The sequence below is a fragment of the Colobus angolensis genome, unplaced genomic scaffold (genome assembly GCF_000951035.1).
Source record: "Colobus angolensis palliatus isolate OR3802 unplaced genomic scaffold, Cang.pa_1.0 Scaffold464, whole genome shotgun sequence".
Classification (NCBI taxonomy): domain Eukaryota; kingdom Metazoa; phylum Chordata; class Mammalia; order Primates; family Cercopithecidae; genus Colobus; species Colobus angolensis.
The window spans coordinates 542,856-555,530 of record NW_012118088.1 but is presented as its reverse complement, the minus strand read 5'-3'; the positions used below and the strand labels follow the sequence as shown (position 1 = coordinate 555,530).

Sequence of the window (12,675 nt, the reverse complement as noted above, 5' to 3'; positions counted from 1 at the left end):
CTTTCTTTCTTTCTTTCTTTCTTTCTTTCTTTCTTTCTTTCTTTCTTTCTTTCTTTTTCTTTTCTTTTCTTTCACAGAGTCTCACTCTATCACCAGGCTGGAGTGTAGTGGCATGATCTCCTGGGCTCTAGTGATCCTCCCACTTCAGCTTCCTGAGTAGCTGAGATTACAAGAGCATGCCAGCATACCTGGATAACTTTTTTGTATTTTTTGTAGAGATGGGGGTCTCACTATGTTGCCCACACTGGTCTCAAACTTTGGGGCTCAAGTGATCCACCCTCCTTGGCCTCTCAAAGTTCGGGGATTACAGATGTGATCCACCGTGCCCTGCAGAGTTTTCAACTATTAAAATTTCTGAGACAAAGCATGATGACATTATTTATGTTTATTGATGGGTCTCAATTTAGTGGGATATAAACATGCACCAGTTTTAGTTTGGTTTCAACTGTGTTATATCAAATCCTTCATTTCCTTAATGACAGTTTAGGCAGATTTCATAACTTCCCAGTCACTTTTGGTTATTAAAACTTCCAGTTTGTTTAACATTTCAAATTGCGTGTTGAATTCAAATCACTAGCCCTGCTCCTTCCTCCTTTAGATTCTAGCACCTTCTGTATGTATGTTTCTGCAGAGAGCAGGAAGAAAGAAAAGGCCAACATGCCACTTCACTTAGGCGGGCAAGGCTGTAAACCTTTCTTGTTTGCTGCCACTGCTTCTCTGGCTGACATCAATGGCCAGGCACTCTGTGTAGCAGGGATCTGCATGCTGACTGTCTTGCGGAGTCACATGCATTGGTTATTGGAGGGTCCTATGGTACCTTCCCACTGCAACTTCCTTTCCTGGTGTGGAATCTCTGACTCTGGTCTAGTCTTTTCCATCCTGCCTGACTCCTTCCACTGAAAACATACAGCCCCATGTTGCTGAGACTGTAGTTGACCCATACAGTACCCTGTGAACATTTATTATAGACCCTCCCCGCTCTGGATAGACTCAGTTCTGAACCAAGGTGCATGGTTTGGTGAGCGGAGAATGGGCTAACTCAGCCCCTACTCTACCCCTCAGCCAGGCAGCCTCGTATAGGGCAACATCTTCACAAACATTGTGTAGCCGGGTTAGGGTTTTCTTGGTTAATGGGCTGCTCTCTCAGGTGAGATATGAACACAATGGCGGCAGCTCAGCTACCCACTGCCAGATCCAGTCCACACACAGACCTTCACCATTCCAAACAGGCTGCTCCACTCCCATGCCTCCTCTTAGCTCTGTGTTTCCTCCAAGTCCCTTGCTATGTGGGCACATAAGCAGCCAATCCAGCGCCCAATCATTATGAATGATTCTTCTTGGAGCCACGGGTACCTCACTTAGGAACTAAAAGTATTGGGAGGAAGGAGAGAAATTGTATAAGAAAGCTAACTTATTGTTTGTCTTAGCAAATGGATCTTGTGTAGAAATGCATAAATCAAGAACTAATGGTCAACATGTTATTTAGAGGTAAGAAGGAATGAAGGAAGCACAAGAACTAAAACAGAAACAGTTGATGGCACTTGCTACTTTCATTTCCCCATTTCACAGGTAAGTAAGTTAATGCTCAGAGGGTAGGCAACTTTTATGGTCTCACAATCAGTAAACAACAGGATCTACATAAGCCCCCGGGTTCACCTGCTCCAAAAGCCCCTGCTATATCCCATATTCTCTGTGGTCTTTTATTAACTTAGTAAAGACCTATTTGTTCCTATGTTGAAAAAGTGTGCTGTGGCAGGGTTATAAGATGGGAGAAAATTAAAACAACCTATGGTTTTCTACACTTCTGTTTAAGCTCAGAAACATTGTTTTCATTGTGCGATGCCTCCATATGTCAAAGAAATTTTAAGTTATTAAAAACATAATTCTCCTAAAATACATAGTGAGCTCATGTCAAGTTTTGTTCAATTCAGCAACGAGGAAGCCAGCAGAATGACAAAACTAGTTCAAAGGGGATGTTCTATTTTTTTCAGTGAAAAAAATTTTGAAATAAGATCACTAAATTAATATAAAACTGATTAATATTCAAGAGAGGAGAGAATGAATCCACAACATTTGGGGTTATCTCCTCTAATGAATGAAAATCACATGCACATCTACTGAACGAAAAATTACGTGCATTTTCTCAGTTTGCTACAAGTAAATATCTAACTATGTAGCGACCAGGCCTGAATCTGTACTAAAAGCTAAGTCAATCAAAGTTGCATTTCCCCAGAGGGTCAGATGAACCTTTGGGTAAGCTTGTTTCACTGTGCTCTAAGTGAACATTAAAAGAACACAGTCATCTTTTTGCCTAATTTCTTGTTTTATTTTTTTCTTGACACACACTAGTTATCCATACAAATAACCTATGCTGGTCACCCAACCTTGGAATGAAGGTCACTTGCCTTTATTCTAATCCAGAAGATAAAATTTCAGAGAATGAAACAACTGAGAGTATTTTCAAGGCATCTATTTCCTAAGGTAGGTGGAATCCCACAGTCAGGTAGAAGATTGGATTTAAGGAAGAAAGAAGAGGGGTGAGTTTCTTTTCAACAATGATGATAAGACTAGGAATGAGATTTAAAATATTTAACAACCAATGGGACACAAGACCAGATAGTCAGAATGAATGGTTTTGTAGGGCCAGAGCAAGGTCACAATGACATCTGTGGGGCCAGGTCTCCTTCACCTAATGGATCTGAGAGGCCCCAGTAAGGCCTAGGGTGGGTGCAGTGGTGGTGGGGAGTTTGTGGAAGACTTGGGCCAGATGTTGTTTATCAAGACATAGGAAAGTATTTTAACATTTTAACAACCAGTATGGCACTATGGACACATTGTTCCATGACTATTAGTCATGTTCATACTCCGACCTCTACCACCTGCCCAATCCTGACTCAACCCTCAAACACAGCCAGGGTCACTCACACCCATCCTGCCTTAAGACGCCAGCCCACTTCTCTCTTCCATCTGGCTTTCAGGCTTTAGTGGCAAGGAGGAAGAATACAGTAAAAGGAACTGGGAGAAGGTCAGGAGTAGGGAAGAGAGTTAAGAGAACTCCAGCACATTCTGAACCCATGTCTAAGGTAGGATGCAGCATTAAATCTAGGACTGCAGGTGCAGAAGTGATGACTGGGTACTGTTTCTAAGTTTTAGGGGTAGAGCAGTGCCCCAACAGACAAGAATCCCTGTCCTTACAGATTCTATATTCTACTTGGGGGAAGACAGGAGATATGAAAAGTATGAACTAACATGTACAAAAGCACCTAGCACAGGGCTTGGCACACAGAGAATACTTAATAAATGTTATGTCTCTTCCTCACCTCCATCCTCAACCACATCTTTGCAGCTTCCCTGAAGGTTTCCAAACACATAAATAAAGCTGGAACCCCATCTGGCTGAAAAAGTCAACCATCTGGAGATTTGGAAATATGGGAGAACTTCTAATGACTGGCTAATTTTTTCCCCCAGTTTTCCAGCCAGATGTTTGATGTCATCCTGGTGCATCTGTAGCAGAAATATCAGTTATTGTACCTCTTTGTCATAACTTTAAGTTCCCTGTTTTAAAATCCTAAATAAGTAGTCTTTCTTTTCTTAGTATTTTTTTAATGAATTGAAAAAGTGATTATTGACTAATAAAATTCAGGAATAAAATATAAAAACATCAGAAATTTATGTTAAAAGTGTCATTTAGGTAATTTACAAGGCTGAAAACTGGCAGCCCAGGGGCCAAATTCAGCTACAAGGTAAATTTGGTTTGGCTAGTATTGTATTCTTAAGAAGTTGAAAGAGTTGCCTGCATTTTAAAAATCGAGATTTTGCATCTGGCTTTTCTTTACTTGGAATATTGGGCCACACGTGGTGTCATTTCTCTAAAGTAAACGTCAACTCAAGCCAAGTAGTAGTCATCCTTCAGATGGGGCTTGTGCTTTCCAGTTTGCCACAGTCCTCACCACTCCCTATTGCCCCATACTGAGACCAAGTTTCAGTAACCATACATCTTCTCAAATCTACTGTTACCCACCTCCAAACCTGCTTAGAATTGAGCTAAGAGGATTGGGAAATGCTTGTTTCATACTTTACATTAGCTGCCTCATCTACACAAACATTTGGATTTGTTACTCTCTAATGTTATCTGAAGTTCTCATTTTAGAATTGGGTAAACTAAAGTCCAAAGAGGGAAAATAACATTCACAATTCACATAACTATTAGGAATGGAAATGGGATGAACACTTAGGGTTCCTCACTACTAGTCTGGTGGTCTTTCTGCTATCTGAATATATTGCTTTGATTGTCTCCAGGACTTCACGAGGTTTTCCTAATGAGGGAGTCACATATTGAACATGTTCTCATTCAAATTCACAGGTCACTATTGAACACATGCAGCAGGTTAGGGCTCCACTTTGTGAATGCCTCCCGCGCTTTCCAGATAATGAGTCAGTTGTTCGTGTTGGTTTCCCAGTGTGGGTGTCTCTACACAGGTCAATTGTCTCTCCCTGCAAAGCGTGTCCTTTGCTGCCTCTGAGTTTGTGTGTGTCTGGTGGCTCCTGCGTCCCTGCCGATGCTGCACAGGCACACTGAGTGTTCTGAAATCTGAAACTTCTGAATGGAAAAACCCATGTGCCTGGGCATTTTCACAAGTTAGTGCTTGTACCAGTAGCAGGCTACCCACCAAAGCATGAATTAATGTTTTCTAGCAAATACTCAGAAAGGCAGCATGACTAAGGTTAAGTATTGCCTGCTGAGTTTAGGTGTGTGACCTTGGGCAAGTTATGTAAATTCCCCAGGGCTCAGTTTCCTCATCTGTAAAATGAGGGTAATAATAGTATCTGCACCACTGAGCTTCTTTGAAGATGAAAGAGTTAATTTTTCAAAATTCTTAGAACAGTGTGAGCACATATTAAGTGCTAAACGTAACGAACATTCTGGCAGGGTAGCTTATCTTTTCTTAGGTATTTTTTTGAGGGTTGAAAAAGCGATTATTGACTACTAAAGAGTAATTCAGGAGTCAAATATAAAAATATCAGAAATTTGGATGAAAAATGCCATTTAGGTAATTTACAAGGCTCAAAACTGACAGCCCATGGGCCAAATTCAGTTACAAAGTAAACTTGGTTTGGCTGATCATGTCAGTCAAGGAGGAGAAGGATATAACCTAGCTACAGAAATGAAAACTGGAAACATCCTTCTCCTCCTTGAGTGACGTGATCATCCTTATAACAGGTAGTCATCCTCAGGCCCAGTGCAAATATCAACACCTGTGGGCTTTAACATCATAATTGCTTGGAGCACCTTTAGAAAACTCAGATTTTCGTGGTATACCTCAGACCTATGGAAGCACGGAATCTAGTTATGGAGCCCCTGATAATCTAATTTTTTAAAGTTCCTCATGAGAATCTGATGACCAGCCAAGTTGGGAAACAATTGATGTAGTTTGCTTATACTTGAATATCTTTGGTGTTGGAAGACCCATCGCCTCCCAAAGCTTCCCATTCCACATTGGATAGTTATTTATATTGAGGTAAAACCTATTTTCCTCTAGCTCATACTTCTATCTTTTTGAGACCACACAGAACATTTCAAATCTCTCTTTCATATGACAGCCCTTCAGATATTTGCAGACATCTGTCATGTTCTCCTTGGCGTTCTCTTCCTTTGGATAAAATAATCACATTGTTTCATGGCTCTTATAAAAGTACAGAAGAATGAACTTTTTAAATTTGACCTCTAAGAAAATGGAGTTACAAAAACCTCCCAGTTTTCCCTTGACACTTAAAGCACCAGAAAATGAGGATGTTGAGGCTCAGGGGTAGGTAAGAAATACTGAATGGGAAAGGACTGTCCATCTTCATTCTACCAGAGGACGGAAATGCCTGGAATGGATGCTACCAACTGCATGTGTCTTCCCATGCAGAAATCAGAGGCTTCTGCAAATTCCTCAAACACTTGATGTGTTTAGTACATTGCAACAAATCTTGTCTTCAAATTTCAGCCAGGACCCATCTAGGTGTTAATTACATGGGTGCAGCCACAGCCATAGCTAATATTTTATTGTGATCCACTGTGATTTGTGCATCTTACTGTATTTAATACTTCAAAAAAGTGAACAACAACAAAAAAAGTCAGGCCAAGTTGTATGGGGACTGCAACACAGTTTCTCGATAGAATTCACCTGCCCAAGGATATGTCTTCAATTCATCCAATTTCTTCTTGATTCAGTTTCTCACTTCTCCCGCTAAGCCTACAGAATGCCTGGGTGGGGTTTTAATTCCTTGTACAAACTGTGGGTGTAGGACATGATGTTGGAAAAAAGAGAAACCATCAGTTGAGAAATTCTTAGCAAGGGTTCAGAAATTTTAAGTCCTACCTCTGCTCTTATAGATATATATATTTTTTCATAGATCATAATGAGCAAAGTCAAACTTCATTTTTAATTGTGCATTCTCAGGTTTGATTCCCAGAGGCAGAAGAATTGGAAATGGCTAAAGCACAGTACACATATGTGCCATTTTTGGCTTGGAGGAACCTTAGAATTTTTATGCCATCTCTAGAACCGTGTAGATATTGCAACATCCACCAAATCAGTTTTACAAAAGATAATTCAATTCCTTATAGTCGATATAAGGAAGGGAAAATATGGAATTTCCCTGAGGTAAATGACTTCACCATACACAATCACAAATGCTCACAAATATCTGACTTTTGTCATTGTTTAGGAAATAATTATTTAGAATTTCTGTCAGTGCATTGAATACAGTATAAGCTTTAGATGGTGTTAATTCAAGACCACCTAATCCAAACGTATCATTTCCCAGATGAATAAACTGAGAGTTGGAGAGGGTAAATGTCTTAGCCAAGGTCACAGCGATACTTTGCAGCATTACCCAGGTCTTCTGACTTCACATGATCCTTGCTGCATTAAAGGTGGCCCTTTCCTACATGGGCTTCCCACCAGTTGCAAATTTGTTTTAGAAACAGAATCAATTGTAGTAGCGCTACAGTCAGGAGAGCAGTTGCTCAAAGTGTCAGGACATGGGAAGAAGGCCAGATAATGATGCAATATTACACTGGCGAGTGATGTCATAGCATGATTTCCTAAGCGATTTACATAAATGCAAGTTCTCAAGAAGCCCTGACAAATGCCAGCCAGTGGAAATGCAGTGTGAAGAACCAATGGCAAGCAGGGGAGGGGACCATACAGGAAACCCAGACTTCCTTGCCCACAACAGTGACAAGCTTCACAGATTTCTCAGAAGCCTAAGAAAACCCCTACTGCCCCTCTAATCCAGTGACTTCCCTTAGGCATGTAGGCTCCAAAGAGCTTTGATTTTCTTTCTTATCTTTCTATTTACTCCCAATGATATCCAAGCATTGCCTACTAGTGCTGAGAGTGACTTCTGGTGTGGCGAAAGCAAGTTTAATAGTGTGGTAGGCTACAAAAGGGCTTTACATTTTTAAATTGTTCTGTCTTCCTCATTATAATTTAGAACTACTCTCCTAATTTTTAGAACTAGAAGTGATGAACTGCTATTCTTGGGGAATCAGTCTTTTGTAAATGTCATGGAAATACCTTGTTTTGAGTTTGGGAATGATTTAGGAATGAAGACAGGTGGATACAAAATACCAAGACTTCAGTTTTGTTGTGATGCAAACTAATAAAACATGTATCAATAAGGATTTTTTTTCTTAAAATGTGTGCATAGGCTGTGGGTGGGAGTAGGGGTTTACATATGTTACCCTGTTACTGATTGGCAGTGGAAGTTCATGACAATATCTAGTTACAGCAAACTCAGGAGAAACTGATAAGTCTATGTTGAGAAATAAGGAAATAGCTCAGAATGTGCCAGACCAGGTCAGGATCTCTCTCTCTCTTTCTCTCTCTCTCTCTCTGTCTCTCCCTCTCCCTCTCTCTCTCTCCTCACTTCCTTCCTCTTGTCCCTTCTCCTCCCTTCCCTCCCCCTCCCTTCAAAATCCAATTTAAGCAGAGTTAAAGACCCCATCTCAAGCCAGAGATCCAAGCAATTGACAATATGCCTAGGGATTTTGGATTTGAAGACTTTTCTAAACTGCAGAAGCTGCCTAGAGTGTGACAAAATCTCATCTTATGAAGCTTATACTAAAAACAATCAACAAGACCCAACCCCTTTGGCCCACATGGCGTCAGTCTTGCTGTTAACAGAGTCTGGGCACCTGCACATTCTCAGCAATAATTTGAACTACTCTTCTCTCCTCATTACCACTTCCATCTCCTCCAAACACCCACCAAAATATCAGAACTGGATTATTCAGAGCCATTGAGAGGAAATTGTAAATACCTTCTAGGCAGCACGTCCTCCACAGCCCCGAATGGGTCATTACTTCTTCATTCTTCCTGCTGGTTTCATTATCACTTGTAGATTTAGTCCTGCACACACCTCTGGAATATAACCAGTAGTCCGTGCCCACTGCAATGGTCATTAAACTAAAAGCTGCAAAGGCTCCCACAGTGGTGATCAACATCTGGATACCTCTGTCACACATCCTCATAATTCTTCATGGTACTCTGGACGGCTGGGGGTTGGAGGGGGAGAGTCAGTGCCGGAGGGGAAAATCACTCTGCAGCCGGGTAACCTAGCACAGGCTCTTCCAAAAATTCAGGTCTCCTTTTGTCAGCATCCACAGGGACTTTGGGAAAGCTGGGATTTCCTGTCTGGAGCTCTCTCCAGTTCCCTGGGTCGCCTATGGCCCTCGGAAGGGTGCAGGCTCCTGGGGGTTGGTCCGCATCACTGCTGCCTTCTGAGGGTACCTGGGTTCCTTTCATTCCTCAGGAGCTTGGTAAAGACGAGGATCCGTGCAGGGCATGGCTCCGGAGCCTGGAGCTGCCAGCTCGGTTTGAGATGCGCCTGGCTTCTCACAGCCCCGGGAGACTCAAGGCAAAGAAACCCAGAGAGGTCTCTGTGTGAGTGTGTGTGTGTGTGCGTGCGTGCGTGTGTGTGCGAGCGCGTGTGCTGGGGGTGAGGGCGGATGGCAAAAAATAGCACTGCTGGGAGGCGAGCCGCTGAGAAGAGTGTTCACTGCTTCCACAGCCTCGCAGGAAAGCTCTCCGCCTGCTCCCGACACCCCCGCTCAAACTGGAGAAAAGACAGAGTCCTGGGGCGGGGGCCGGCTGGTTTCCCCGGGGGCGCCAAGGTCCGTGGTGCTGAAGGGACAGCTCCTCGCCGGTTGCCCCGCCTCCGCCGTTCTAACGCCCAGGCTTTAAGGTCCGTGATGCTGAAGGGACAGCTCCCTCCTGCAGCTGCACACCGCCGCCTGAGCTAGAAACCCGAGGTGCTAAGGGTCTTTCTTCCCTCACCCGCCCTCCCCCGGGTCAATCAGTCGGCTTGGCCCTGCCCAGTCAAGCCCACTCTCAGCCCAAAGTTTCGGGAGACGAGGACAGTCCGCGCCCCGGCTCCTGGGCGCTGCAGCACGAACCGGTTCCTCCGCTCTGGGAAGCGTTAAGGAAAGGGGAAGGGGAGCGAAGCCCGTAGCGCACTCTGGCGCTCTCTCAGCACCCACCCAACGCGGCATTCTTCAATCCTCCCTCCCACCCCATGAGCCAGGCAAGTTTGCCTTTTGCTGCGGGCACCACTGGAGCCCACTGGGGAAAAAGAAGACCCGTAAGACCGAGTCTTCTTAAAGGCACCGGCAGCTCTGGGGACGACTCTATGGCTCACTTAGGCGGGCAAAAAGTGTTGTCACTATCACATCTGTGTAGAGTCTGTCTCAATTTGGTTCCCCAGCAAACAAACCAATATGTCTACCCTCGTTTCTCTGGAGCTCTGGTTTACACCGGAGACAACCTGCTCAGATCAGACCCGGAACTGTTCATATATATATGATCATGTATTCCTAAAAGATGGAAGGAGCTAAAAGTATATAGACTCTGTAATGCACATATTAGAGACCCTGGGCAAAAGACTATAAGATTTTGGTCTTTGAATACGCCTTTTATACATTTTTAACACATCTACATTTAAGGGAGTGATGGATTCATGGTGGGAGAGTCACTGAAAATGTCAGATTTTGTTCAAAGGTCTCTGAGATATTCATTTGTTAACATTGTTATCTAAGTCAGACCATGAAGCAGGTGAAGTTAGGTCTGCTTTGCTTGTTAGTCCAAAGTGCAAATGGCATTGCACACCTGAAAGCTCTCTTCCTTGGAAATAGCCAGTATTGCAAAGGTCCAGCATTTAACCAGCTTTTTATTACTATGTATTCTGGCATATGCATGGGCACACACCGAGTTGACTAGAAACAGCCCACAGAAATGCCCTTATTATTATTTTTTTCTCATGGCATACTGGGACTGATATCCAGAGGTCAGGAATTTAGAAATGAGGCTGCTTGGGTTGTTTCCACAGTTCCTGAGATGTGTCCACAACCAGCTGTCATGTTTGAATGTTATTTAGCTGGACAGTAATATAACGGGAGGTAATCGCAGACACACATACTCCCCTGGTGCCATCTCTGGCTGCCTGGGAGCTTCTATTCAAGTGACTGAGTAGCAGCAATATATTGAAGGGTTCGCAAATGCAGCTCACAACTTCTTGGTGACTTTGCTACTCTTATTTTGGTGTTACGATTGAAGACTTTATTCTTGATGTTAGATAAATACGCATGTGCATGAGGAAGTTTGAATATATAGCTGTGGAATGATTGTGTTTGAATGCTCACCTGTGCTGTGTTCAGTTTAGCTATAAATTCTGAATGCCTGTGAATTTGTCATAGAAGTAAAACAAGTATGTAAATGTATGTTTGTACCTGCAGGCAGTGTTAGGACCATGTGAACATATTTGCTGCAAATGCATGGCATTTTTGCTATGCATAGGTATGTGTAGGTAAAGTATAGATTTGAATACGTAGGTGTGTATACCTACATGCATTTAGTTGCATATGCATGTGTAGTGGTTCACAAACACTGATTTATGGACAGGAGGTAGAAATACTGAAAGCTTGCCACATAATCCACAATGGAATGGATTAACTTGGGGCCAGGACTACAGCTGTACTCCAGAAGAATGACAGAAGATAGTAGGGAGAGGATATACAAGGGCTCCTACAAGTTAGTGCCATTTTCTTTCCTGAAATGAAAATTTGCATCTTAAAAACTATCCTGCCTTGATTATTGTTACCTTTTTTTTTTTTTTTTAAGGGAAAGCCATATGTAACATGGAGGTGAGGTTGGTATTTCTTGGGAGGGGTTAATTCAGATAGCAAAAATTTCCCTCCCCACTCTCAGAAAGTTAAATAAGATGAAATAATTAATAATGATCAAGGCAGTCATTTCAGGATCTGTTTGATTCTTCTCTTGCTCTGACAGAAGTGAGAAAGGTCTTCTTTCAAAGAAGGACCATGTTGATGAAAGATGAGTGAGCTTTGGGCTAAGGGACCGTATGCCCCAATCACTCCATTTACCAGACCCACAGTGAAACAACAGCATCTTCATCTCGACTCACTTAGCGCTGCAACAGAAGCCCAGACAGGCAGAATATGGTGCCCAGGGGCCTAGCAGAAGGATAGTTGGGGGGAAAGGATTAGGAGCTCAGGTAGATGAAGGTAACAATTATGCGCCCAGTTTTGCTGAATAAGGGAAAGGGATACATGTGATTAAACTGGAGCTTTGTCTGGAGCCTCTGACGGGGTGAGGCAGGCTCATTCTTTGGGATTGTTGTCCAGGGCCAACCTGATCACTGTGGGAAGTCCCGAACCTGCATGTGGAGCAAGTCAGAACAACTGAACGGAGTGGGAGTGTGGAGGCAGGGAGACCGCAGTTAGTTCCCTACCATGCCTCCCAACTTACTAGGGGGTGACCTCATCCTTTCATTCAATTGAATGTGTAGGTGTGTGGACCTGGGTGCGTAAATACTGCTTGTAAGGCTAGCGATCGTTCCTCATTTTTACCACTAGAGGGCTCTTTCAACAGACCAACGAGGGACCCAAGAGATTCAGAGCTCTCTCCAGGGCGAGTTGGAGCTAGACTCCTGTTTGCTAATAGCCCTCTCTGATCCCACGTATCTGGCAGAAGACTAGGAGACATTCAGACATCTTGCAACTGATGTCTGATTCTCTTATTAAGACTTGTGTTTTCTTCCACTGGGATGTCAGCTAGTGAAGCAGTTGGCACGGTGTATCTATTTATGCTTTTCCCTGTCCATCTTCTCATACATCTGGAGGGGTCAGTGACCCCTGTAAGAATGGTTGTGTCATTTAGGAAGGAGTACTGACAGCTGCTTCAATTCAGCAAATGCTTCTCGAGTGCCTACTATGTGCAAGGCATTCCACTATGTGCTCAGCACCTTGGAGAATACAAAGATATGATTCTCATCCTCCAGGGAGCAGATTATGCAGTTGGGAATATTTTATTAGTGAATTCACTTTGACTGTAAATGGCAAAAACTTACCAGAGCTAGCTTAAGAAAATGGAGAATTTGGTACAAGAATATGACGATGTTTCAAAGAACCATAGGGCAGAGGTTCAATCAGGCCTCAGCAGGGAGCAGGAACCAGCAAAAAAAAAAAAAAAAAAAAAAACTCAGTGCTACAACCACAAGGAACTTAATTTGTCATCTCTGCCTCTTTTCATATTTTTAGTTGAAAAATTGTTTTGCTTCATCTATTCTTTGATCCTCAAAATAGAAGCTAGATTTTGAGTTCTTATG

General features: G+C 42.9%; 1 protein-coding gene across 1 annotated transcript in view; it reads right to left on the bottom strand.

Moving 5' to 3' along the window:
* Positions 1–9,798, bottom strand: part of CACNG3 (calcium channel, voltage-dependent, gamma subunit 3) — a 109,807-nt gene extending 100,009 nt beyond the window's left edge. The window contains exon 1 of the mRNA XM_011958261.1: positions 8,314–9,798. Within this exon, the coding sequence (XP_011813651.1) occupies positions 8,314–8,524 (211 nt within the window). The 5' untranslated portion in view covers positions 8,525–9,798. The remainder of the gene's footprint in view (positions 1–8,313) is intronic.
* Between the last annotated feature and the right edge of the window lie 2,877 nt (positions 9,799–12,675).